The sequence below is a fragment of the Lissotriton vulgaris genome, chromosome 11 (genome assembly GCF_964263255.1).
Source record: "Lissotriton vulgaris chromosome 11, aLisVul1.2, whole genome shotgun sequence".
Taxonomy (NCBI): Eukaryota; Metazoa; Chordata; class Amphibia; order Caudata; family Salamandridae; genus Lissotriton; species Lissotriton vulgaris.
The window spans coordinates 34,679,609-34,707,564 of record NC_141699.1 but is presented as its reverse complement, the minus strand read 5'-3'; the positions used below and the strand labels follow the sequence as shown (position 1 = coordinate 34,707,564).

At 47.2% G+C, this 27,956-nt stretch overlaps 1 protein-coding gene across 2 annotated transcripts in view; it reads left to right on the top strand.

Moving 5' to 3' along the window:
- The window catches only part of TMEM132C (transmembrane protein 132C), a 1,238,854-nt gene that overhangs the window by 1,124,277 nt on the left and 86,621 nt on the right, over nucleotides 1-27,956 (top strand). For both annotated transcript variants that reach the window (XM_086942679.1, XM_086942678.1), the window contains exon 8: nucleotides 23,129-23,320. In XM_086942679.1, the coding sequence (XP_086798805.1) occupies nucleotides 23,129-23,320 (192 nt within the window). The remainder of the gene's footprint in view (nucleotides 1-23,128; nucleotides 23,321-27,956) is intronic.

The following is a 27,956-nucleotide window of genomic DNA, read 5'->3' as shown; positions in this document are numbered from 1 at the left end:
ATTGTGAACAAGTTTCAGAATTGACTACAATACAAAGCAAAATTATAAGACAATATTTGTCTTCGTGCCCATGCCCATACTGAAAAAAGAGTTGATAGATGTTATTGCAAATCTAAAGGATCCATGTTCGAAGGAAGAACTGGCATCTTTTCTGGGAACGGCTGAATTTTACAGCAAGTTTATAAGAAATGTTGTGGATAAAACAAGCCATCTAAGAAGTTTTCTGTGCAAAAAAAACGGAGTTTGTGTGGGATGAGGTATGCAAAGGAGAATATTTGAAGGTCAAGTTGGATCTAAAAAGTGCTCCGGATTTACAGGTTTTCAAACCAGGTGATCTGACACATATTGTAGCAGATGCAAGTAGGAATGGGTTAGGGGCGTGGCTGATCCCGAAGAGGGATACCAAAGAGTGTTTGGTTCCATGTGCCTCAAGATGTGTAAGAGGTGCTGAAGTTAACTACTCAGTCATCGAGAAGGAGGCGCTTGCCATTTTCTGTGCATTGAATAAATGTAAGAAGTTTGTGTAGGGTACAAAGTTCATTGTCAGGTCAGAACACAAACCGCTTAAATAGGGTTTGGACTCAATTTCTTCTAGAATCAGGGATGGGTGATTTCACTTTAAGAATTTGATTTTGTTATGGAGTATATTCCGGCAGATTGTCTCTCTCGTCTAGTAGATTGTGTGGAATGTGAAGATGGTGAAGATGGAAACGGAGAAGATGATCTGATGGATGAGTTGGCTGTGACAGTTTGTGAAATCACTTTAGGAGTGATTAAAGAACATGAATGGAAGGAAGAGATAAAGAAGGACGAGGAAATGTTTAGAGTGATGGATATGATTTCACAATGCAACAGGCTTGAGAAACCTTTGGTGTTGGTGTGTGATGAGTTAGCTATTAATAATGACATGCTTACTAGAGGGTATAACAAACTGGGGTTGCCAGGGCTCGAATTTAGTTCAAGACTGCTCTTTATTTAGCAGCTCTGGGCCTTCGTTTCACAGATTCCGAAGGCTCTTGTATTAATTCATACAGTACTTTGCATTTTAAATTATTTACATTTTTCACAAACGTCAGAGGTTTTAACAAACCTTAACAATTACAATGGTTGAAACAGACATAAAAAATGTAAATGGTACTCAATAAGTGCATAAATGATAACATTCAATACCAGTTAAGCATGTGAATTACACTCAATTGTGGTAATGAAGCAACTCAATATGATACACCTGTACTTGTTTCTCTGCAAATCATAATGTACACAGTTAATAAAACTAAACACAATGGGCCTTTCGGATTTTGTAGTTCCTAGGTTTAACTTAAGTCGCCCTATTTGTGATCATGGATTTATTATCCTGTAGCCGCCAAGGTATGGATTCCCTTGGGACAGCCGAACAGCCGACGCGTTTCCAAACCCTTTATTCAGTTAGCAGGGTTCTTCCTCAGGGCTGAGCTGTGTACCTACGGTGTAAAAATTTTGGGAATGTTTAACTTCTCCTGTTCTTTGAGTTATTAGACTCTTAGACTTTTAAAGGAAAGAAGGGGGCTTTACCTCATTCTTCAAAACGTTCTTTTTCTGTCACTTTCTTGCGTGGGGCGTCTGTGTATCCTTCGCTTTTGCCATTGCCTGAATAATGAATCAGAAGATGGCATGCTAGTAACCTTCTCACCACATGTGGGAGTTTTATACTACACGATCGATGACATTAATCGGTCTATTTTTAAGGGGGTGCCAGCACTTACTTGAACAAGCATTGATAGTTCTCTAAAGGTGCATTTTCGGTATGTGTTTCTTGTCAGTTCAAAGATGCTGAACGCTGTTAAATTTGAAAAAACATTCAGTCAAAAACTCAGTATGGCTGCGTGTTATGGTTTGTTTCCCTACAACGTTAAAACTTACTTGTAGACAGAAGAAGTGTTTTCGGTACGTGCGGTTCTGCTTTGCTGTGTTTTCTTCGACTTTACGGGGGGTCCCTAAAATATTAAAGTTGATCGTTTGTTATATTTTCTCTGGAGCTGCTCTCCGCATGACTGGCGTATCGGTTACCGCGAGTCAACTGATGTTATTTAAACAGTCCCCCGGAACTGGTTTAAACCTTATGTATGCTGCTGTGCATAGTGGGACTTGTAGTCTTTGGTAACTTTCAAGTTTATTACGAGTGTTGACAGCCACTATATGAAATATGAGATCAAATTGTGTTGTATATAAAGGCTGGCACTTATTTACGTAGCGGTGGTGGGGGGGGCAGGGGGCTCAGTAACTGGTTCGTTGCAGTTCGGAGATTTTGTTCATTCCATCCACCACACAGTTAAATTTGAGGATTAAGTATGCCTCTTTTTTTATCAACATGGCATCGACATTTCCTCCGCGGGGGGGAGTTTTTATTGCAGATAGCACTGTCCATTTAAATTCTTTCTCAGTATGTTTGTGCTCTACAAAGTGTTCTACCATGGGGGCAGTCAACACCTTGTGTTTAATTCTGGATCGGTGTTGCGCCACTCGCTGGTTTATTCGTTGAGTAGTTTTCCCAATATACAATTTGGGACAAGGACAAATGATCGCATATATTACATTGCTTGTTTTGCAATTTGTGAATTCCTTATGAAGCCATCTCTCTGAATTAAACTGGAACTCCTCCCCTTCTATTGTGTTGGCACAGGACACACAGGAGCCACATTTATGATGGCCTTTCACTGGTTGGAGCTTCCATAAAGTGCGTAAATCAGATTTGGCCTGGCTTACTCCCAAGTCTGCTCTCACAACATATTGTGCAATGCTTTTATTTTTCTTTATTTATTTCTTTAGTGCGAACAATGGTAAAAACTGCCATTCACATACACTCCAATATGCATTGCATTTTGTTGCTTTGGAGAACTTAGGAAATCGTACTTCTGTAGTTCTAGCGTGTTCCCCTGCTATGCCTCTAAATATTTCTGTCCTCGTGGCTGTAACACTTTTTATATGTAAGAAAGGACAAAAATTGTCTGCTGCTAGAAACCTTTCCTGATTTCTACTTCCTGTGATATCCTCCAGTATAAACTACCTCATACCTTGTAACTGAATCTGCTCTGAACCGACACGAACGGTCTGGCAACGCCATTTGCAACCTCGCATGTCATGCAGCTATCTATTTTAAATATATAATCTGTCCATTGACTGTGCTATCTCTACCCGTTTAGCGTGCGCCAATATGAATGGTATACAATGATCTGAACTAGCGCAAATCTGAATGCTAAACAGTTGCTGCTGTTTAATAACACATGGTTAAAATGCTGACATAAGCATTCCTGCCTTCAACACGATTGTCTCCGAAATTTATTCCATCATCCAAAACACCTGAACACTTAGATCAACTAAAATTGAGACAGCAGACCCATACGATCGTGTGTCCTAAGGACCCAAAAACAACATGTTTGCCACCGCTGATTTGAGCACTCGCAGTCTCTTCCAGGCTGTTTCACACTGTTTTTCTTGTGAGTGTTTATGTGACATCATAGCAGTCAAACGCAAATAAATATGGCCATTTCAAATTAACCTTCTAATCCGAAGTAATAAATCTGAATATTATGAAGCAATACAGGGAAGTGTGTTGAGACCATCTGATGTGTGACCATTACGTTAACTAATGCATTATAAAAAACAACTCATCTCCAACTTATCATTAAGACCTTTAGGGAATAGTGTGTCTAACCTTTATATCCAGTATATTTCTCTATTTTAATAAGAATCTTGTGGTATCTTTATGTGGTGATTTTGTTTACACCTCAATCATGTGCAGCTATGATGTGAGAGTCTGCAGCCATGTTTTAAGCATGTGCAGAGTTTCTGGTGCCTGTAGTCTTTTCTTTCCATCTTTGTAAACTTCTTCTTTCCATCTTTCTGAACTTCCTCAAAGACATTACCTCCTCAAACTTTCCTTGTCACCTTTGTTACTATTTGATGCTGGTGCTCCTCCCCCAGACACCACATGACCTATCGAAAACAAAGAAATCATCCGCCATTCCATCTCCTCACCCCCTCAGGCCAGTCAGCTCATGAGGGGACATAAAGTGTGTGGAGCCAAGTAACACTTCCTGTTTTTCTGTTTCTGCTGCCGCAGACATTGTTTGTAGTCATGTAGTTCCTATAAAAAGTATACAAGATCTGCACGTTTAGACAACATACACTGTAGGATTGGTGTCAGACGTACTCTGATCACCCCCATTGGGTATGTTGGCCTTTTGTAACAACTAGCTCACAGTGCCACTAGAATCTCCTCTTACCAAGGAGAGAATAGTTCCTGGCAACCATCGAACATGACAACCTTGATGCTTCAGGACCGCAGAAACAAAGTACTACCTTTCGCTCAGTCACTCGTGCTTACTTAGTCCGTCTCAGAGACACAGAATAACCAGAGCTGGGCGTTTTCAATAAGAATGTATTGATCAGTTGTTATTCTGGTGTAAAATAGATGTGTTGCAACAACCGTTAGGCAGCATAAGATATACATGATTATCAGTACTATAAAGGTAAATGGATGCTATAGCTCTACCATCTTACAATAATCATGAATACAGTGAAGTATATAAAAACACATGATAAAAAGATACGTACACCTACAATGCCTCCCTAACTAGATGTACCTAAGTGTACCTAGCTTGTGTGTAGGTGTTAAGCCAAGAATCCCTCTAGGATTTAGTCAACCCTATTACCGGAAGTGAGAGACTGTGGGACCCCACCCTGGTCTCGAGTTTGACACCCCGCAAGCGATGTTTTAGACCACTGCCAGCTGGAGTGTCTGCATGCAGGAACCACAGCGTCTCTGGTCAGTGTGTCAGCCAGGAAGCCTCAATCTCCTTTGTCTATCTTAGCAAGATATGAATGAATGAATATAGCTTTATTTCGATATAAAAACATATCATAAAAGCTGCACTTCACAATGATAAAAAAACATAATTTAGCACATGCAATACAGTAAACAACAATTTTCGCAATATACAGTATAAAAACAGTCCAAATAGTCAAATGGTTTTTTAAGAGGGGGGAAAGAGGTAGGGAAAAGCATACTACTGTATCAACAGTTTTTTTGCAGTTCTTAAGCGCCAGGCCCAGCCTAAGAATTTTGCCAGACAGCAGGCGAGAAAGGGTCTTGCGTCAGTACACAATATGCGCAGGGCTTCTAAATGAGATCTTGTTCCCAGACTCCTACATAATGGTCTCAACCACAACTTCCTAGGTGCTACATAGGTGTTGCATTCAAACAACAGGTGTGCAACAGATTCAACCCTCATTTCGCAAAAGGGACAGAATGGCACAGTTTGTAGAGGCGGTTTCCAGGTTGAAGTAAATTGAGCAAGAGGGAGTACACCTAACCTGAACTTAATATACAGTGCTCTGTCACCAGAGTTGTGGATAGAGTCCAAATAGGGTTCCCTAAAAGGGAGTTCTTTAATTAACAAAAACTGGGAGACAGATTTACAATGGTTAGAATTGCACATTCTTTCGTTGTCCACCCACGACCAGAAGGCTTTTTTTATTACTTGTTTTGGGGGAGCTGTTTTACTATCCCAAGCATCTCCTAGCCCCAGTTTGTAGAGAAGGCACTTAACCTCCCTAAGCCAGGTAATCTTCTGGCATCCTGGAAGGGACAGAAGATCTTCCAGAGCATCTGCGTAGCTATGGAGTTCAGGGACATTCCAGATTCTAGACCATAATAAAAGAGGGCGTAGTTTTGCTTGGTCACATATTGGGCGGGAAACCGCATCTAGCAAAATGGGGATTGTAGGAGTGCTGTGGGGCAACCTCAAGAGATCTTTATGAAAATTATTATCAAGGGAGACCAAGGTATCAATTTTCTGTGAGCCCCACAGTTCCGCGCCGTATAGTGCTGCGCTTACAACCCTTGCCCTGTAGATATCTAGGACTGCCCCGATGGGTTTCAATGGCGAAGCTCGCTGTTGTTTGAGAAGGGCTCCAGCTACCCTCTTGTGAGCAAGAAACACCTTCTGATGGTGTGCCCTCCAGCTCATAGAGTCGGATAACCGTATGCCCAGATAGTCAAATTCCTTGACTCTCTCTAGATGAACAGAGTCTAGAACGGGGGAAACAACTGTTTTTTTGGGGGGGTTAAGGACAAGGAACTTGGTCTTTCCTATATTTATGGCCAGGCCTTTATCATCACAAAAGGACTTGAAGCTGGATAGCAATTTTTGGATGCCCACTGGAGTCTTAGAAATTAGAAGGGTGTCATCCGCGAACAGGAGCGTCGGAATTTTCTTCCCCGCCAGGGTCGGCGCATCAGATGGATCTTGTGAGAGATGCTCCACCACTCCGTTAACATAGAGAGAAAACAGAGTGGGGGCAAGCACACAACCCTGGCGGACGCCCCTGTTAACCGGAATGCGAGGTGTTTTTTCGCCCTGTGAACCCCATCTAATTTGGGCAAAATTGCTATCGTGGAATTTTATCAGTAGGGCTAACAGGTAGGATGGTAAGCCTAACTCAATAAGAACATTCCACAATAAAGCTCGTGGGACCAGATCAAACGCTGTGCGTAGGTCAATAAAGACCAAGTACAAGCTGCCCCCCCCCAACACCACAACTTTCCAATAGAGCATAAGGAGGCGAAATGTCTGCTCAATAGTGCCAGTCCCCGTTCTGAAGCCTGCTTGGAGGTTGGACAGTATCTGGTTTTCCTCTGCCCACTGCAATATCCTGGTCAGAACAACTTTGCCCGCCACCTTTTGAGTTGAGTCCAGCAGGCTGATGGGGCGATAATTTGCCGGATCGTCTCTGGAGCCCTTCTTAAAAATAGGGACCACTTCCGCTCCCCTCCAGGAGTCAGGGAAAGAGCCTCCTAGCAGGGCCTCATTTAGGAGGGAAGTGATCAGTCTGCTCCACCACGCCGGGTAGGTTTTTAGCAAATCGCCCGGGATCCCATCAGGGCCAGCAGCTTTGTTAGAAACAATGCCCTTAATTGCCTTTTCTACCTCCTGTCTAGAAAATGGACCATCACTACTCAAGAGGACAGTTGTAGGGCAAGGTAAAGGAGCCAAGATATGATGGCAAGCCCCGAGTGGGATGGAATATAGCTTGGAAAAATGTTCCAACCATACAGCACCGGAGATGTTACAAGTTATTTGCCGATCAATGGGCTTTTCCCTGGCTCTTAACAGATCCCAAAACTCCTTGGCGTTTTTCTTTTTGCTTGCTTCGGCCAAGTCCTGCCAGAAGTTTAGATCATATGCCTCTTTTGCTTCGATCACAACTCTTTTATAAGACTTCCTTGCAGCCCTTACTTTATCTGGCTCATTATTTTTTACTGCCGAGATAAGAGCCCCCTTCGCTGCCCGGCATTTTGAGGAATACCACTTGGTTCTGGACGTGGAAGCACCTTTTGGGGCCACCTTGGTGCTCGGTTGGGAGATAATAAACAAATCGCTCAGAGCCTCTATGGTCTTTGTAAACAAAAGTAGGGTCTTATTACCCGTGGGGCTTAATGTATCGAGCTTGGAATCAGCCTCTAGCAGAATAGATCCAGCTTGGGATAGCCTCTCTTCGTCCGCCGAGACTCTTGCCCACTTCAAGCGCCTACTACAGTTGGAGGGAGCGATTTCACGTGAGGTTTTCCACTTGTGGTCTGAGCTAGCATAGGTCCCATCTTGCCATGGACTGGTGATCGAAAGAGAAAGTGGGTTGTGATCACTATCACTGGATGCAATGACCTCCATATCTTGGTGGAAAGTCCACAGATTGAAATTAAGCATAACAAAGTCAATTCTGGAAGTTCGCCCAGTCCTGTTATATGTATGGGCTCCCATAGGGTCCGATTTGGAACGGCCGTTGGCTGATCTCAAATTATATTCCAGACAAAGGGCATTGATATCTATTGCGCTTTGTGTCCATTTGGGAATCGGATCGATGGTTAGGATAGGGATACCTCTCCTTGAGTCATCTTCAAAGGTATCCAGAATGTCTTCCCTAGACAATGGCTCAAAGCAACAGTTAAAATCACCCCCAAGAAGGACATAAGAATCAATGTTGCAAGAGGCTAGTTCATTGCTTAGGCCTGTTGATGATAAACGTGAAGGCCCGCCATTGGAGCCCCTCAGATAAATGTTAAAGACTTCTAGGGTCCTCCCTCCTTTGTGATGCAGTGATAACCATTGTAGGTCAGGAGATTTAGTAGACCTTTGGGTAACACCTAGCCTTAAGGCAATACTAATCCAAATCAATAGACCGCCTGAAGGGCGGCCTTTAGAGCCAGGTTGTTGTACGGCTGGAACAAAGTAGGTCGTGAACCCCACTCTGTGCCTTGGTTCTTGACACCAGGTTTCCTGTAAAAGGCAGATACTATAGGGTTCTAGAAGGTCAATCCAATCTGGGTTCTCAAGATTGCGGGCAAGCCCAGCCACATTCCAGCTCAGGATCTTTATTAACGGTGTACCAGAGATGTGCTGTGAAAAGGGATAGATAGATGGCGAAATTTCGGGTGCAGCCTCTCTGAAAACATTTACACAGGAGTCAGAATGTTGCAGTAAAGGAGCCTTGGTTGTATCAATCCGGTTCACCTCTGCTACGCCCCCTTGGATTAATGGTTGGGGAGTCGTAGTAGGTGAAACTGAGCAGCCTTCCGAGACAAGTGGGTCAGGAATACCAGGAGACATCAACTCTTCCTTAGTGCCTAAGCCATTTGTAGATCCCACTAGGTCCGTTGGGGGATCTGGGGGTACATGCTCAAATGAGCTTCGGGTGTGCAGGAAAAAAGATTTTTCAGGGTTATGTTGGGTGTGTTGGCTAGAGAGTCAATCCACCTCCTCCAGGCCACCATATCTGTTTGAGGTGGGAAAGCCGTTCCAAAGTGGTTGTAATTGGTTATAGACTTTAGGGTGGCTCTTCCAAGGTTGGTGCTGAACTAAGGACCAATCATCCGCCGGGGTATGCTGGACACGGGGTGGATAGAAGAAAGACAGTGGTCTGGGTATGACCGGGGACCCATCAGAACCAGGCCAGGAGCAGATGAATTGTGCCGTATGTGGGTCCTCAAAGGTCACCACTATACAGTCCCCTGGACTGGATTTCTTTGTTGGGCCCAACCAAGCGAGTTCTTCGAACCATCAGGACTCTGCTTCTCCGGCCATTGGGGATAGGTCTATTGGTATTTAGCCAATACATTATTTTATTTTTCAACGACCAGTGGTTCTCATGCTGGCAACACCAATCTGGGGAACACCCGTTAGTACCACCACATAGTCGTTGGCCTCAGGGGGAAGGTCAATGTACCCCCCTCTGAAGTTATCCTTTGAGGCAGGATCCTGTGCGGTACTCAGAGTAGGTTTGGACTGGGCGCCAGGTTTGGGCTTTCCTAATTGGGAATTTGGGGCTCGTTGGGGAGCCTTAGGTTTAGCTGCAAGGGGAATTTGGTTCACCGCCACAGACCTTGGCTTGGGTATCGGCCGTGAGGGGGCTGGGGCTGGGGGTGGGACATCCTGCCGTAAAGAGGCAGGGGTTGAGAGTGGGACATCCTGCACTTGAATGGTGGTAATTGGTGGTGTTATATCCGGCACAGGGTGCCCCTGGTTTTCAAGAGTTCTCAAACCAAGAGTGGCCAGAGCAATAATACTTTTTTCCATCTCGAGCAGGTTATTCTCTATTCTCGAGAGTCTAAGGTCAAGAGGGGAAAGAAGTTTCTTTAGGGATGACCAGACCAGATCTATAAATTCCCTTTCATTATTGCCCAACCCTTCAGTCTGCAAGCCCTCGATCTTTTGGTCGATACTAGATGGGGTAACGTCGGAATCCACTGTACCTCCTTCCCTCGGGAGTTGAGACCCCGTGCTTTTTTCTTGAATCGCGTTAGGTGACAGTGCTCTAGTGGAGGTTAGATTTTGGGGAAGCACAATTTTCGCTTTTTTGCGTGCGTAAGCAGTGCCTGTTCGACGCTTCCTTTTAGGTGGTTTACCAGTAGTGGGGTTTGAGGACAACTGAGGGTTAGGGATCGGGTTCTGGGCGCAAAATGCAACTGGGAGGTTGGCTTCATCTACATTGGAATATCGCTCTAGCGATGGAGAGGGGGTGGAGTTGGTAGAGATCCGATGGACATCAGCCTGTGTAACTACACATTGAGGGATGGCAGGGCGTTCCGGTGTAACCGAAGTGGCTATGTGGCCTAGGGAGGATTTTTTTGAGAGCGCTATCACTTGTGACAGTCTTCTTGCAGCACCCAGTTCTAAGGACACCCGGGTTTGTAATTTGGAGATTTCATTATCAATGGCTTTGTTAGTACGGGTAATAAAATCGTCCATAGGGCCACTAATTTGCGAGGCTGCCTTGGAGGTCTTGCTCCGAGTTGCCCTGGTACTCATGTCTTATGGAACAAGGGATGTTTGCCTGTAAAGAAAAAACGATGGAGGGTGGGCCAGTCCAGTCCTCTCCGTCCTCGAACGGCCTCAAACGGCCCGCTCTTTGCCCGGTCTTAGCCCGGGCTGCGTCCCGCGCTGCGGGAGTTGAATAGCTTTGTATAGGAGGGGCTAAAGGGGCGGGGTGCGGGCCAGCAGGGAGAGCGGACCGGAAGCTCTTCCTTGGTCTTGCAGGGACTTCTGGGAAATGAAGTCCCTGCACGCTCGCAGCCCTGCTGATGCCTCGCGCCCCTTACCGCCTTGCTGCTAGCACTCCCTCGCGTCTCCTCCCAACAAGCTGCTGGCGCTGACACCCAGCAGCGAAGCGGCACCCGCGGAGCGGGTGCGGCGAGGGGTTGCCTTGAAGCCTTCTGAGCTGCTCACAGTGTCCTCGTGCGCTGAAAAGCCACGTATCCCGGCGCCTCCGTCCTCAAAGGGTGAGTGTCCCACAGATGGTCAGAACCACAGCGTTTTTCAGGACCCTGGGTGGGCGGGGGGCGGGCCAGCAGGGAGAGCGGACCGGAAGCTCTTCCTTGGTCTTGCAGGGACTTCTGGGAAATGAAGTCCCTGCACGCTCGCAGCCCTGCTGATGCCTCGCGCCCCTTACCGCCTTGCTGCTAGCACTCCCTCGCGTCTCCTCCCAACAAGCTGCTGGCGCTGACACCCAGCAGCGAAGCGGCACCCGCGGAGTGGGTGCGGCGAGGGGTTGCCTTGAAGCCTTCTGAGCTGCTCACAGTGTCCTCGTGCGCTGAAAAGCCACGTATCCCGGCGCCTCCGTCCTCAAAGGGTGAGTGTCCCACAGATGGTCAGAACCACAGCGTTTTTCAGGACCCTGGGTGGGCGGGGGGCGGGCCAGCAGGGAGAGCGGACCGGAAGCTCTTCCTTGGTCTTGCAGGGACTTCTGGGAAATGAAGTCCCTGCACGCTCGCAGCCCTGCTGATGCCTCGCGCCCCTTACCGCCTTGCTGCTAGCACTCCCTCACGTCTCCTCCCAACAAGCTGCTGGCGCTGACACCCAGCAGCGAAGCGGCACCCGCGGAGCGGGTGCGGCCAGGGGTTGCCTTGAAGCCTTCTGAGCTGCTCACAGTGTCCTCGTGCGCTGAAAAGCCACGTATCCCGGCGCCTCCGTCCTCAAAGGGTGAGTGTCCCACAGATGGTCAGAACCACAGCGTTTTTCAGGACCCTGGGTGGGCGGGGGGCGGGCCAGCAGGGAGAGCGGACCGGAAGCTCTTCCTTGGTCTTGCAGGGACTTCTGGGAAATGAAGTCCCTGCACGCTCGCAGCCCTGCTGATGCCTCGCGCCCCTTACCGCCTTGCTGCTAGCACTCCCTCGCGTCTCCTCCCAACAAGCTGCTGGCGCTGACACCCAGCAGCGAAGCGGCACCCGCGGAGCGGGTGCGGCGAGGGGTTGCCTTGAAGCCTTCTGAGCTGCTCACAGTGTCCTCGTGCGCTGAAAAGCCACGTATCCCGGCGCCTCCGTCCTCAAAGGGTGAGTGTATATATACCCATAGTTCTCCCCATGGATCCTACCGCGATGTATTACTGTGTCCGCCAAAGGATGACTTCAGGCATGAACTTTATACATAGATTTTATACAGGAGATGGACGTCCTGCTGTGCTTCCAAGAATCCTCCTGCATAATGTATGAGATTTCGAACTAGGTAAATCCTGCGTTCTGAATGCAGTGTCGTATCTTGGAAAAAGGTCAATCCCTTTAAACGTGACAAGTGTAATGTAGGTAAGAATATAGGTAAAGGGTAATGGAGTTACCGAGGACTATATTATGGCTGGGCCAGACCTTCTTACCCAGTGGTATTTTCTTTTCTTTGTCTCTTTTTTCCTTTTCTTGTCTCTTCTTTTCTACTCCTTTTTTTCTTTTCTTATCTTCTCTTTCTTTCTCTTTTCTTGTCTTTCTCCTTTGGCATTAGATGGGTGTGCAAGGCTACCCGTCATAGGCCCTGGTTTGGAGCTATTACCTTCCCTGGAGATTTGTTGTTGGGCCTAGTCAGTTAAAGTCTGTTTTGTCTCTATTTTTAAACTACCCTGAACCCATGGTTGATGGCCTGCTTATTTCTTGTCCGCCAGCCTGCGAATTCTGGTCTCTTTTACCTAGTCGGACCACCCTAGCATGTGGCAGCAACAATTGACAAGCATACTGCTGCTCTTCTGACTCACTGTGCAGCGTGGGAGTTGTTTCCTAGGGCAGCCCTTGGCGGGCTCTCCATGCTGTTCCCCTTCATTAAGGAGTCTTCGCATCGCTCTGCCAGGATACAGACAGGGCATGGTCTATCCGAGCTCCACAATTCTGGTTCCACTAAAGATGGCACGTTCCACACCTTGCTCGATTCTGGGACTCCAGGGGGCAGATTTACAAGCCTCTTGCACCACTTTTGCGTCATCCTTTCCATGTTAAAAATGATGCAAAACCGGCGCAAGGGGCTCGTAAATCTGCCCCCAGGAGTTTGGGGCGCCTGTTGCATTAGGTCTGGCTGTTGGTTCTTGAGGCTCATCCTCGCCCTGTGCCCTGGGGGGGCTCTTCTATCTTTTGTGGTTTGCCCCTTTCTCTGGTCCCCCACTGACACAGTAGGGTACTCACTGCAGGAATCCATTTTCCCCACACTTGGGTGGCGTCCCACCTTCCTAGTTACGTTTACCTCCTCCTTCAAGGTGTTCCTGTCTCTCTTTTACCGTATGTTCATAGAAACCTGGACCAAGGCTGGCTTAATGTCTGGATGGAGTGAGATTAGTTCTGTTAAGTCACTTGGGGTGTGTTTCCGTTGTTCGTTCGATGGTCTTTACTGACTAGGTACTTCTTGGTAGTGTTTGTTCTTTGTTCTAACTCTACAATTCTTGTTCACTCTGCCTCAGCTGTGTGCCTTTCTTCTCTTCCCTTCCTAGTCATTTCTGGTTCCGGATTGGAGTTACTGGGTGTACTATTCTTTTGTGGAAGACGTTTTGCTGCAAATGTTTATTCTTGGTGGTAGCTTTTTTTTTTGCTTAGGAGTCCTGTTGTTTTTGAGGTGAGGACATCTTGGACCACCTTTTCTATTCACTTGGTTCTCGTTCTGGCCTACTTGCGCCTTGGTTTTGGGGTTTAAAAGGGGGTGGTGAATGATAGAGCATCTGAACCAACCAAACACTCACACCCAGTAAACAGATCTGGGTTTAATCCATCACCGTTCTTTAGCCCGCTCTGCCACCCCAGTTTAGACATGGCTATATGCAAATCAGTCTGACCCTGTGCCTCATGGGAACAGTCCAGCCCGAACTGCCAAGCCATGTCTTCCCTGGACCGGAAACAAGCTTCCGAGGACCGGTTTCTGGCATTCCAGCCGTCTTCAGTCAGGCTTGCTTGAATCCAGTGGCAAAGTGAGCAAGGTTTTGGAGTTGGCAGGTGGCAGTGTGAGCTGTAGGTCTATTCAGTCTTTATCTTATTTGAAGATCATTTGTGCTCCTTATGGTTGTCGATTGGTTCGACTAATCTGTTTCTTTGGGGCACAGTCTGGGTTGTAGGGGCTTCCATTTATGGTTGTGCTTTTCTGAATTATCGGTCATGCTCTTCTTCGGTTGTTCTTTGGCTGTCTGTTTTCTGCTTGGTCTCCTTGTCCCCTTGGACCTCTTCTCCTGGATTAGTTGGGTTGAAGTGCTGTTGATTGGGTCTCTAGGTCTTCCTCCTGTGCTCTCTGTTGGACTTGAGGCTCTTGCTGTTCAGGCTCTTCCCTACTGGGTTGAGTTATGTGTATTCCCTGTGTTTTGGTATTTTGGGTGATGGCCATCCTTCATTGACCTGGTGTGTTCTGTGTGCTTTGACCACACCTCTGAGTCAGGTGTCTTGTTTTCTGCCTCACCTTTCTGCCCTTTCCTCCTCCTTCTTTTGAGGAATATTGGTTAGACATGGACTTCCCCTTGTCCTTTCTGTGAGTGTTGAAACCTTGGGGTTGTGCCTGGGTTCCATTGCTCTGTGGTGTGGTTGTTGCTTTCTCCCACCAATGGGTGGGTGTGGATTAAGGCGTAGCTTGTTATCATTCAGAATGATGGAGTTTCTGGTGTTGTTTTTGTGTTAATGCACTAATGTTGCTGACTGACTCAATGAGGTGGCCTTTCCGCTCTGTTAGGTATTATAGTGGGGAATGCCTCACGGTAGGCCTTCCTTCTTTGGCCAGCAGGTTGAGCTTCTCCTTGTCCTGGATTTGATCCTAGTCGTGGCTGCTGTCAGCCGGTGTGCCTCAGTCTGAGTGACCGGTGGTTGTGCCAGGTGTTTCCTTTTCTAGTTATCCATTACTTGAGTGGCTGGTCGGTTTCTTCTTGCTCTTATGTGGTTCCTTTATTCAGGCCGTGCTGTATTTGACTGGTTCTCCTTGGCGTTCCATTACCATTGGTCAATTGAGAAGATTGCCTGGTTTGGCTCCAGCAGGGTTTGGTCTCTGGGTGTGTCTGTCAGCCATTTTTTTGTCATGTGTTCTCTGTTCTTAATGCTCAGTGGACTCTATGGCGTGGTCTTTTTGCCTGCACTGCTTGAAGTGTTACTTCTTTAGAAGCATCTTGGATTGCCTCAGAGTTGTTTGTGCTGTTGTGGAGAGGGTCTGTGAGCCTACTGCTCTGGTGTATCTTCACACAGTAGCAAATGGATGAGAAGGGGTTGAAGAGGTGAAGTACTGATTGCTTAGCACTAATCTTCATTTCCCCTGATTAACCTCTATTTCCCCAGTACCTACTGCCCTAAACCCTTCCCCTTGTCACGACGTACCAAGCCTCTTTGACACCGCTAATCCTGTTATTTGCAAAATCACATCCCTCACAACCACACAAAGGGAAGTCCCGAAGCCCAAATGACAAACTGCAGATCAGAAGCAACGTTCAAGCTCTCAAAGTGCCCTTTGTGACAGATTGGGGTTTGTGAGGAGGTGGGCTCCGATGGGTGTCCCCTCCTTGTACTGAGTCGTACTGGAGTGCATCAGTGGTTTGGACCTGCATCACCAGGCATGACGTCCTGCAGTCACACTGTGACGGAACATCAGGTGCTGGGGTCACAGCAGGAGCCCGTCAGAGTCCGGCAGCAACACAACTGACCTCAAGAACAAGAAGCGATGTCGCAATCTGAGCTCTGGTGCCTGCGGTGATGTCACAGCCCAGCCACCAGTGGCGGTTTCTCTTCATGGGGGGGAAAGAGAATCGCCCAACCAGCTGGTCTAGCAGTAAACACAGAAAAATTATGATTACCATTTTATTAATCCCGTCATTACCATGTTATTATTCTGTGTGCCTCTGGTCCACGCTGCTGGAGTGTGAGGGAGGCGAGGGGGAGGGGGGGGGGAGTAGATTCCTGCAGATTCAAGGATGTCTCCCAGGGCTCCGTGCGCATGTCCGATTGTCCGGCTATCTACAGCTGGCTTGTCAGACATGCTCACTTCAGACCCAGCAATCCCAGGGCTGAGAAACAGCTGGGGATTGCAGTCACAGACCCCAGCCTCAACATGAGCCCTAGTTTAGCCTTCTCCAACGGATGTATATCCTTACAACGCATACTTTTACAACGCATACCTTTACATTTCATTTTTACACCGCAACATCCATTACAACGCATTCCATTACAACACATGCCATTACAACGAATTCTTTGAAACTACCTTTACAACGCATTCCACTACAACGCATACTACATTTACAACGCATACCATTACAACACATACCACTACATTGCATGTGTGTTAAGTATTGGATAGTGTAGGGGTAAACATTACTATTCTAATTCCAGGGGGTGCAACAGTAGGGAAAGTGTTGGATAGTATAGGGGTAAAAATTACTATTCTAATTCCAGGGGGTGCAACAGTAGGGAAAGTGTTGGATAGTGTAGGGGTAAAAATTACTATTCTAACTCCAGGGGGTGCAACAGTAGGGTAAGTGTTGGATAGTGTAGGGGTAACAATTACTATTCTAACTCCAGGGGGTGCAACAGTAGGGTAAGTGTTGGATAGTGTAGGGGTAAAAATTACTATTCTAACTCCAGGGGGTGCAACAGTAGGGAAAGTGTTGGATAGTGTAGGGGTAAAAATTACTATTCTAACTCCAGGGGGTGCAACAGTAGGGTAAGTAATGGATAGTGTAGGGGTAAAAAGTACTATTCTAACTCCAGGGGGTGCAACAGTAGGGAAAGTGTTGGATAGTGTAGGGGTAAAAATTAATATTCTAATTCCAGGTGGTGCAACAGTAGGGTAAGTGTTGGATAGTGTAGGGGTAAAAATTACTATTCTAACTCCAGGGGGTGCAACAGTAGGGAAAGTGTTGGATAGTGTAGGGGTAAAAAAATACTATTCTAACTCCAGGGGGTGCAACAGTAGGGTAAGTATTGGATAGTGTAGGGGTAAAAATTACTATTCTAACTCCAGGGGGTGCAACAGTAGGGTAAGTATTGCATAGTGTAGGGGTAAAAATTACTATTCTAACTCCAGGGGGTGCAACAGTAGGGTAAGTATTGGATAGTGTAGGGGTAAAAATTACTATTCTAACTCCAGGGGGTGCAACAGTAGGGTAAGTGTTGGATAGTGTAGGAGTAAAAATTACTATTCTAACTCCCGGGGGTGCAACAGTAGGGTAAGTGGTGGATAGTGTAGGGGTAAAAATTACTATTCTAACTCCAGGGGGTGCAACAGTAGGGTAAGTGTTGGATAGTGTAGGTATGCATTGTAATGGTATGCGTTGTAATGACTGTGTTGTAATGACAAGCGTTGTAGTGGTACGCGTTGTAGTGTCATGCGTTGTAATTGATGCGTTGTAATGGCATGCGTTGTAATGGATGTTGCGTTGTAAAAGTTTTGTTGTAAAGGTAGTGCGTTGTAAAAGTTACGTTGTAAGTGTTGTTTCCCTTCTCCAAACAATCCTGGAGCTGCTCTAATGCTGAAAGGCTCCAGCTCCAGGACTGGCTGGATTTGTGCTGCACTTGGAAGAAGTCCTTCCCTTTTCTTCCTGCTCCTGATCAGCCCCAGGATCGGCGCGGGGAGAAGAGCAATGGACGGAGGGCCCGGCAGCCAGCAGCATTTATGGTGAGTGCCCTATCATTTATTAATGTGGCCAGCCGCCACCGTCAGCCACATAAGGGACACATAGTGATACCACAGCAAAATATCTATGTAGCTTCAGCCACCTTCAGAGATGACAGATAAATTGCTGTTCCATTCTAACACCAGGGGGCTGCTGTGACATCATAGTCTGAGCTCAGGGACCTGCAGTGATGTCACTATTCTCTCTCCGCCCACTGGGCAGAGGTTGTGACGCCACTTCTGAATCCTAATTAATTCAGTCTTCAAAGGAATTCCTCCTAAGGAACTCTATAAAAACAGTAGCCACCTAGTGGTGTCTGGCTTAAAAGGAAACAAAAAGTCAAGCGCTTTCACTTCCTACTTCGTCGTTTTGGTTGTATGTCGCAATATAATGTACAGAAATGTATGTCTGACATGAATATTATGTCTTACATATAATAAAAACATAATGTTCCATTGGGTGTAGATGTCTATTATTTACTCCAGTAGGGCAGTGTTTGTGTATAAATATGCCATGTCAGATGGCATATGGACCATGGTAATGCTGTGCCATGCGGTGCCATGTGGTTATCTTGACAGGAATTGCACTGAGTGTCTCATTTCTCCAGAGTCAGGAGGCCATAGTGCTGTGGGGTCTTGTGCAGTGACTGGTCTCGGTTACGCTTGCCAGAAGGGAGGTGTCCGTGGTGTGAAGAAAGGACCTGTTCTTGCATCTTCAAACTCATCACTCAGGTGTTGGTCAGATGTCTTTGGCCCTGGGGGCTTCAGGTGCCTTTGAGAAGAGGTTGTAAGAAGTTGGCCTGGCCTATGCTGTCCACTATTCTAGTGGGCACTTTGCACCAGTCCAAACGACCCTAATTAATGGTAGGTTTAAGACAACCATTATAGAAAGCTATCCTAGTGGTAGCTGTGGAGAGCAGCCTTCAGGCTAAGTCTTGAAGGAATGTAAAGCAGCTTGTTTGACCTGTCTATAATCTCTTGAATGACCAAATGAAAGTGCACCACACCAGGAATATATATAAAATATATGTATTTATTCTAAACACTTCCCTCTAGTCTCTTTATGAGGCTAGAGGCAAAAGTACAATACAAGAACTTTAAATAGCACACAGTAAATAGCATAGTATACGTTTTTCCCTAGGGGCCTCACAAACCATATACTAAAATAGTGGTATAAGAACCACGTGAGGGATAGAAGTTGCGAAGAAGTGCAGCAGGCGACCAGAGGAAAAGTGTCCGGGTGGATCCAAGGGTGGATCAGAGATCGGAAGAGCCTGAAAGTAGAGGGGACAGAGTCTGGGTCACTAGCCAGTGACCAGGATGGCGACACGAGTATGCCAGCACACATCGGTTGCTTTAAGGTGAAGTAGGTGAAGCTTGACTCTTCAGCCACCAGGACCAGGAGGCATGGACGATGACCAGGAGCTGGATTCGAGCTGTCCCACAAAGGATGTCGAGTACTGCAGCGTCAGAATCTGGATTGGACCCAACAAGCCTTGGCAACAGCAACCCACGCAAGATGCAAAGATTGGCTTCGGTGCAGACCAGCAAGGTCTGAGGGACTCACCTTTTGGAGGGGAGTCAGAGCACATGTGGAGCAACCAGGAAAGCTCAAGAAACAAAGAATTGACCTTCGTGGGGACCACTAGCCAACGGACTAGAGATTGCGAAGGAGCCTCGAGCTAAGGTGAAGAAAAATGGGCCCACGGAACACTCGTGGAGTGTTGGCCTCGAAGCTTCAGTGCAAAAGGTGCTCAGGGCAAGGGCAACACATAGCCCAATGCACAACTTCGGGAAACCTCAGGAAGTAGGTGCACTTGCAAACTTGCAGGATGTCAAGGAGTTCTGGTCCCACGTCTCTCGTGATAGCTTCAGGTCTCAGCTTTGCTGGGGACTCGTGTCAGCCTCGGAGATGTCTGGAAGTCTGTGTCCTGTGTCACAGATTCTTTGGGATCGGCGGGAGCCTCGAAAATACAGACTGGCAAGATGCTTCTTTGGTGCCTGTTTGAACAGGGAGGTCACTCCTTGACCTCAAGGGAGATTTCTTCCGTCTTCCAGTCGATATGGAATGTCGAACATCTAAGATTTCATCTTCAGAGTTTCGTCCAGTGTAATCTAAAGTCCTAGGGACTGGGTTCCTATACTTATACTAAGTTTAGGAGTTGGACTAACTCTGGGGTTCCACCTATGGGAGTCCCTGGGGAGTGGGTGGTTACACCCCTTCCCCTTTGTCCAGTTTCGCGCCAGAGCTGGGGCTGAGTGCCCCAGCAACCGGTTTGAACTGGGAAATGCATGGAGCACCCTGTGTGCCCCAGGCAGTGTCTGAAAAGCATTCCCTGAATGCAACCCACCCTGCCCCAATACACTAAAGCCTGTCTGGGGAGGTGCTGGCACCTCCCTGGACAGGAAACCTATTGTCCAGGCCTCCACTGCCGGAGTTTCGTCCAACAGCAGGAGGTCAGACTCGTGCCTGTGGCAGCAGCATCCATTTTGTGATGCTGAGGCTCTTTAAACCATTTACCGGGTGTACCAGTGTGTACATGTCCTCTCCCTCTAGAAGGGTGGAATTCTACCCCCACCACCAGAACTGGTGGGGGGGGGGGTAGGATTCCAAAGTGTTTGAAACCAAACACAACATGTTTTGATAAAGTCAAACCAATGTTAGCATTAACCGCGAGGATTATAATGCACTTAAGAGTATATGGTATGGCTATATCATAGAACAGCTATAAGGAAGGGATTCCAAAAGCTGCAGAGGGTCTCAGCTCATGCTAGGGCACCCTCTCACATAAAACCAAGCACTCTGCTTTCAGGATTGTCAAGGCCTGCCATAGGAATGACATAGTTTAATATGTGTCTATATATATATATATATAGGTAGATATAGGTATACTATATGTAAGTAAGGGGTGCTTACACCACCTTACCCAGGCCGCAAGTACAGACCTGTGGTGTCATTTTGGAAGGCTTCACAGGGGTCGCATAATACATGCTTCAGCCCCTCGTAGGCCTCTGGGGTACCTATGCCTTTGGTACCTAAGGTACCATATACAAGGGGCTCACAAGGTAACTCAGCAACCAATCTGGTATGTACCTAAAGTACATGATATCAATTTAGAGAGAGAACAACTAGGCTGTGGTCCTGATTAGCAGGCCCACAGCCACACTAAAGTCGAAAAACCAGTGAAACACAGCAAAAAGTGAGGGTAACCATAGGAAGAAGACCCTACTCTTCTACAGAGGTGTCAGTGGTGGGGTGACTTGGTCTTGCATCTTCAGTCTCCTCACTCCAGTGTTGGTCAGATGTCTTCGGCCCTTGAGGGCTTCGGGTGCCTTTGGGAAGAGGCGTCAGTGTTGGGGTGTCAAGACATGAATTTGTCTTGCAGCTTCAGTCTCTTCACTCAGGTGTTGGTCAGATGTCTTCGGCCATTGGGGGTTCAGGCGCTTTTGGGAAGGCTCTGGGGCGTCACAATGAGTGCGGTGCCAGATTTTCTGATGCTCATGGTCTTCCAGAGTTGATTCAGTGGTGATTCGGAAAGTAAGCCCGTGTCTTCAGTGGTCCCGATGCGGGATGGGAACGCGACACTTGTTTATGGCCAGTACACAGAAGAGAGATCTTAGAAGCAGCACTTTGTGCTCTGATGTTTTCTTGTTTCTCCTTGTTCTGGCACTCAGGCACAAGCTTGCTTGTCCCTGGTCTCGGAGTTCCTCACAGCAGCACATGTAGCAGCTGGACAGGGTCTTCTGGGCTCAGTTCCACATGTCAGGCGCTCTCTCCTCTTCTCCTCTCAGCTTTCAGAGGTAGCAAGTCCTTTCCTCCTTCCTGGGGTGTGAGCCCTGCCCTTCCAGTGGAGGCCGGCAGGCACCTTCTCACACAGCACAGGCAGGCAGCCTCTCATAGCAGCCAAGACAGCCAGCCTCTCATAGCAACCAAGTCAGCCAACCTCTCATAGCAGCCAAGACAGCCAGCCTCTCATAGCAACCAAGTCAGCCAACCTCTCATAGCAGCCAAGACAGACAGCCTCTCATAGCAGCGAAGACAGACAGCCTCTCATAGCAGCCAAGACAGACAGCCTCTCATAGCAGCCAAGACAGACAGCCTCTCATAGCAGCCAAGTCAGCCAACCTCTCATGGCAGCCAAGACAGACAGCCTCTCATAGCAGCCAAGACAGACAGCCTCTCATAGCAGCCAAGACAGACAGCCTCTCATAGCAGGCCAGGTACCGCAAATTTTCCAAGAAACTCTGTGAGATTCAGCAGAGTTTCACAATCGGGCGGAGTGGATGCACTTGACTTTTCATAAATTAGCAGAAGCATGTCTATGCAAGCAAGGAAGGCATTAGACTGTAATGGGACATGCAAGCATTGCATTCGTGCCCCAGGAAGTATTAATGTGGATTGCAAGTAGTAGAAGGCATGATCCCTTCACATGGCTTTCCTGAATGAAGCATTGATCAGTGCTCGCCGTCGAAGCATACAGTGGTGAACAGTCTGTGCATTAACGTGTTGTTATGTTGATTTCTAAAGACGCATATGCCTGTGTCCAAAAACGTATTTTGGGGCTGAAGGTAAAGCAGCCGAATTTCCAAACAAATATATGATCAATAAATAAAGCAGATGGTTGCCTTGGTCATACTTCTGATTGCTGAACTCCAGCTCTTGCTTTCTTTGCAGGAAATGGAGACATGCTGTTGTCCTTCCGTTACCTTCTTGTCCAGGGGGCTGAGGCTGAGCCGATTTTGGAAGGCCGTGGCGGGGAGGCAGAGCAGGCAGCATACGCTGGCACTTTGTCTGGGCTTATGTGCGCTCAGTGACGTACGTTACGTGTTCGCATGTTTCTGCTCTCCCCAATTTAAATGCAGTGGAACAACCCACCAAATAGGCTCTAAAATGTAATGCAAGACGCACTCTCTGGATTAGACCATTCTACCAGTTTGGAGCTGCGAGAAGTGAAGCGAGTCTCCAGCTTTTCAAAAATACTGCTTAAATCGATGTCCGCGCATTTCATTCTCTACTTACAGGATTCATACAACAGTATGTCAAAGTGTGCCTCTCAAAGACAGAAACAATCCAAGAAAATATCAACCAATCATACCGAATCCCCCCATGAGATACTGAGTGGAACACGTCAGTGACGTCTGTGTTTGGCACTTTGTAATTGGTTAAATTGGAAGAGTGGGCACAACTTCCCTAGGAAGCTAAAACAAAAGCGTAGCACTGCTAGGCTGCGCCATGCTCTGTCACAAAAAGCCCTGCGCGCAGTAGTCCTGCCTTATATGACTACTCTGTTAAATGCTTCACTAACCCATTAAAAGTATGGTGGGCACCAGTAAAATTCGAAACACAGCAAAGTTTTTGCCAAACTCCGTGCTCTAATTGGAGCGCGGAGTAGCAAAACTCTGCGAACGCCACAAGCAGAGCAGAGTTTACCACACACTCCTACCCGTGAAGCCACCTTTGTTACAGCGCCTGGATATTGTGCTTGTGTCCATAAGTGTTTAACACTGTATCCATTGTTTGGTGTGGTGTGTGACTCTCTCAATCTCAAAGACTGCTCTGTGTTGGTTTTTCACAGCCTTTAACTCAATGACTGAATTTTTCTGTGTGGGTGCTACTGCCAACGAGGAGATTCTCAGAATTAAAACAATAAAATAACAATGTGAAATGCATGTTAAATGCTTTTTTCTGATATTTTGTTTACTTTTTTCATTCATAGGTCCTCTCTCCTCTTTCGGACTCCATCCTTGCTGAGAAGACAGTGACCGTTGTGGAAGATAAGGTGTCCATCACCGACCTGGGAGTGCAGCTGGTGGCAGGGCTGTCTCTCTTCCTTCAACCAAGTGCCGGAAGTAAAAAAGTTATCATCTCGACAACCGTTGCCCAGGAACAGCTTCACACGCCTCAGCAGGTGGGAGTTTTTGGGACATGTGGTGGTTCATGCAGGTGGCGAGGTGGGTGGTTGGGAGATGCGCTGGTGGGAGTGTGTTTCTTCAGCAGTCCTGCAACATTAGAGAGACAGACTGTACCTAGGCGTAGATGGAGATGGTGGAACTCTGTGAAGTGACCAAAGAACTCTGCGACACTATGCAGAGTTCCGCAAGCAGCGGAGTGCAATAGGTCGCTCCGTTCGCACTGATTTTTAGCGCAGGGTGTTTTCCCCACACTGGAAAATCATCACAAACTGCACCACGTGCAGCACTAGAGGGCGCTGCTTCTTTCTGCTGCTCGAGTAGATTGTCTACTCAAGCTGCAGCTTCCTCAACATGAACTGAAGGTTTCTCAACGTGACCTGTCGCGGTCGTCCCCGACCGCCCTTGTTGAGAAATCTCGCTGGAAGGTGGTCTAGCATTGGAGTCTCCACGCTAATTTTTTAGAACTCCGCGTGCTCCACAGAGAGTGGAAAACTCCACGAACTGAGCGGAGTTCACCGCCCAAGCCTACCTATACCTTGGAATCTAGGGCAGGTGGTCCATGGGTAAGTATGGTTGAACACGCAGCCATGTTCGGACAGGCCTATAGGCTGATCAAGCAGTGCCTGTAGGGCTGGTCTGACGGATCAGTGTGTGAGTTGGATTTTTAACAGATTGTGGGCCTGTTTTATGTCTTGGTGGGCCATTCTTTTACTCTTTACTTCCCTGATATTACCACAAGCATTAAACATAAATGCATGCAGTCTCCCATATATAGCAAAATATTTGTACAGCTTGCCTCTACAAGTTCACAACTGACCTGATTTGCAAATCTGGGCCACTTTAGCTATCTGGTTTGCTCATGGGGCCCACTATTATTACGGTGCCCGTGTCTATTTTTAGCCCCCGACCGGCCCTGTGTGCAGCATAATGAAAGCTTGCACAGACAAGGCGGGGTCACACTGGTGGAGTTTCACCTCATCAGTGTCATCTTGGATGGGACAGATGCAATTACAAATGTTGTAAATGATCTTACAGGTGAACTTACACACTACATTATCAGACTGTTGCAGCTTTCTCCTACCAGATATATTGGGGAGAAGTCCCAGAAAAAAGGCAACGCCTGCAGAACCTGGTGTGTTAAAGACCAATTCCACATGCTGCGCCTAGTTTTCTTTTGAAAACTCGGAATAGAAGGTAGTTACCACACATGGTAGATATCTCACTAGGGAGAAATCATATTCACCCCTTGCAGTTAATACCAACCCTATCCTGACAAATGTGCATTGAAGGCCTCAGTGTTCTTGTTTATTCATATAAATATTGTGTGGTCATAAGCATTGGTGCCTGGAGACCAAACATATCTTAATACATAGCTTTAAAATAAAACACCAGCAATGAGTGAATCCATACAAAGGTAAAGTAGAATGGACCATCAGCACCAAGGTCCCTGCTTCTGTTCTCTACGTGAAGAGGGCAGGAAGGTTCCGGTGATGAGACCCAGCACCCAGACTTCCAAACCCGGGCTCCAACAAGTGACCCCTTCAGATGTCGTGAGTGGTGCCTCATTCAGCCGCCATGTGCAATGTCCGGCTTGGAAGCCAAGAAGTTCCTGGTGCTAGTGACGTCTGCTCTTCTTATAAATTAGCTATCTATGGAACTTCTCTCTTGAAAAGAAATCTCTGTAATGAGAGGGTCCCCGAGAGGAGTGTCTTCCTCGACTCTGATGACACTCTCACACGTTCTCATTTTCGACTCTTCCTCTCAGACTTCTCAACCCAAACCTCTCGATCTGTGGATGCTTGATCACTAGGAAATCACTTACCCAGACCTTGGTTGCACAGCACGTAGAGGCTCCACGTAGGCGCTTCGTCCTGGCCGAGGAAAGAGATGGACACCTCGAGTACCTCACGAACATGTCTTATGTTCCGAAAAGTGGTCTATATGTGTGTGTTTTGGTTTACATCACTTCTGGTAGAACTTAGAAAGCGTCCAGGGCTTGGGTCCATTGGCCAGCCTTCTGGTTGAGTGCTGCTGTGGTTGAGGAACTGAGAGGACCTGTATCCTGTATGCTACCAGTACACCAATATTCTACATCCCTTCCATTGCTCCTTTATTTTCGTTTTTTAGGAACTCACACGCTACAAATTGGTGACGTAGTTCTCTGAACCCAAGGCCACGTATGAGGAACCACACTCACATCGATCCCGCGTGGCGGGATATCGTCGTCGTTTTGACCCTGACAAAATATCTCTTGATCTGGCGTTTGATTGTGACATCTCTGTACCTCTAGTGACATAAACTGCTGAGTCTGCTTTTTTACCCTTCGTGGTCGTCATGTAAATGTAAATTGTAAAGTGATACTTGTATAGCGCACTACTCACCCGCAAGGGTCTCAAGGCGCTTGTACGAATAACGCTGTGGAACCCATCCTGGCTTTCCCTGTGAGGCGTCCATTCCTGGGCACCCCCAAGGTGAAGGCCAGGCATCCTTAGCGTTGTGGGGGCCGTTGTGGAGATTAAGCAAGCTATTGCCCGGAGTTGCAGAGTGGGACTTCATGAATGGAATAGGCACCAAGGCGAGAATTATCAGGTCCGTGGAATTTTTGAGCCCAAGACCCGCCGAGGTGGGGAATTGAACCCTGGTCCCGGGCTAGACCTCTGCATCAGGCCACATTGAGCCACACTTCTCCACTCATCAATGGCGGTTTTTCCAAATGGCCACATCCGGCACCCTTGAGAGTCCAACATTTGCCCCTCTTACCTGGGGAGAAGGCTCAGGTCTGTCCTTTCAGTAGGATGGGTGGACAGGGAGGGACCTATCCCTTCTACTGACGTCACAATACACCTGGAGGCAGCAGCCCCCATGGACAATGTCACCCTTTAAAAGGGGCCATCCAGGGAATGAGGTCACACCGGGTCTTAAGACTCTTGCTGACGTCATCGAACAAAGGAAGGTTCTAGATAGCCTGTTGCTGGTGGTTTTTAAGAGGCAGGAGTGGGTATAATGTGTGTTTCTCTGCTCTCAGTGGCCCATTTTATTGGCTGCTTCTTGAGAAAGGTCTACTGTAAAGAAGTTAAGCATTACTGTAAAAAATATACATGTTAAACAAATATTCACATATTTTTGCATAAATATTCTCCTATTATTTTATTTGTTTAAGGAAGGAGTGAGCTCCCCGTACAGGACGTTCCTGTTGAAACCATAGGAGGCCGGAGGCACCTGACGTGGTTGAGTAGGAGTTGATAAGCCTTCGTTTCTACCACGGATTGAACGCACAGTGCACTGGGGTCTCACTTTAGTCCACTGGCATTGCATTAGAGGCGGATCTGTGTCTGAGTGACACAGGAACCATGACAAGCAGGGTTACACAGCCAATGCTTGTTGAGATGTATCCGCCAGTGTTTATTTTAGTCGTTTATTCATGTTTGATTAATTAAAATCATTACATGGGGGTAGCCGTGTTAAATGGTTACCCGTAAATAAAGGCTACGGGCAATGTCTGGTAATACATTTATAAGAAAATGTAACATACAATCGGTAGTATTTTTTTTAAAAAGAGCACTTCGCCCTGTAAACAATATTTAAGAGATTCAAAGATGATAAAATGAGAGTAAGTCCATAAAATATTGGCAGGCTTGTGCAGTAAGGATGCATCTAAAGTGCTGTAGGGACGGGAAGGAAAGTGCAAATTGCTGATTGGTATTTCCCTGTGCGACTATGGAACTCGAGTTGCTCAGCGAAAAAGTACATCAGAAAGTGCATCTGGACTGGGCTGGTGTCGTGACTCCGCTGGGAGCCCACGAAGGGGGTTCAGGGCGGGGGATCATTCGGAGCAGTCCCATCATGGGGCCCCCGCGTGCAGACTCTGGAGGGAGGTCACTTGTTGCTCCGTCAGTAAAGATGTCCATTCTCAGGGGCAGTTAGTCGGGGCTTAGGCGTTCTTCACCTGACACCTGGGCTGTCACAGTTACTGTTTGTTGTTTTTGTGCGCTTGGCTGGGCTTTGTCTGTGCTGCTCGAATGGCGTTGGCACATTTACCCTCGCCTTGCGAGAGTTTGTGCAGTGTTGTTGGTGCAGCACAGGTCAGATGCTGCAGCTTCCCTGCAGCGTCTGAGGTCGTTGCCTCGACAGAGGGGAATAAGTATGCGGCGTCGATCGTTGGCAACGTGGGGACAGCACGACAACAAATGTAACACAACAAATGTTACACAACAAATGTAACACAGCAAATGTAGCCAAGGCTCTGGGCAGTGGTCGCATAACCTGTGATGATGATTGCCCATCATTGGCCACAAATGTGCGCCTAGAGGCTTGGTTTCAGGGCGCACACAGGGCTCATTTTCACCAAAATGCAGCCGAAGATTTGGGGGCAGATTTACAAGCCCCCTGCGCCGCCAGTACGTCACTTTGTTGCATGCTGGCGATCCAGCGGGTCTAAAGAAATTCAGTCTCATATATAATCTCTACACCATGATACTCACCAATATTCATAAAACTATCACTAGGCCCATTCTTAGCAGAGATTTGTATTTTGACCTACTGAATCATATGACCTAATTAATTAAATCAGACAAACACTTTAATTAAGTCACATTTAAAGGCAATGGATTAACTAATGGTAACGCAAAGAAA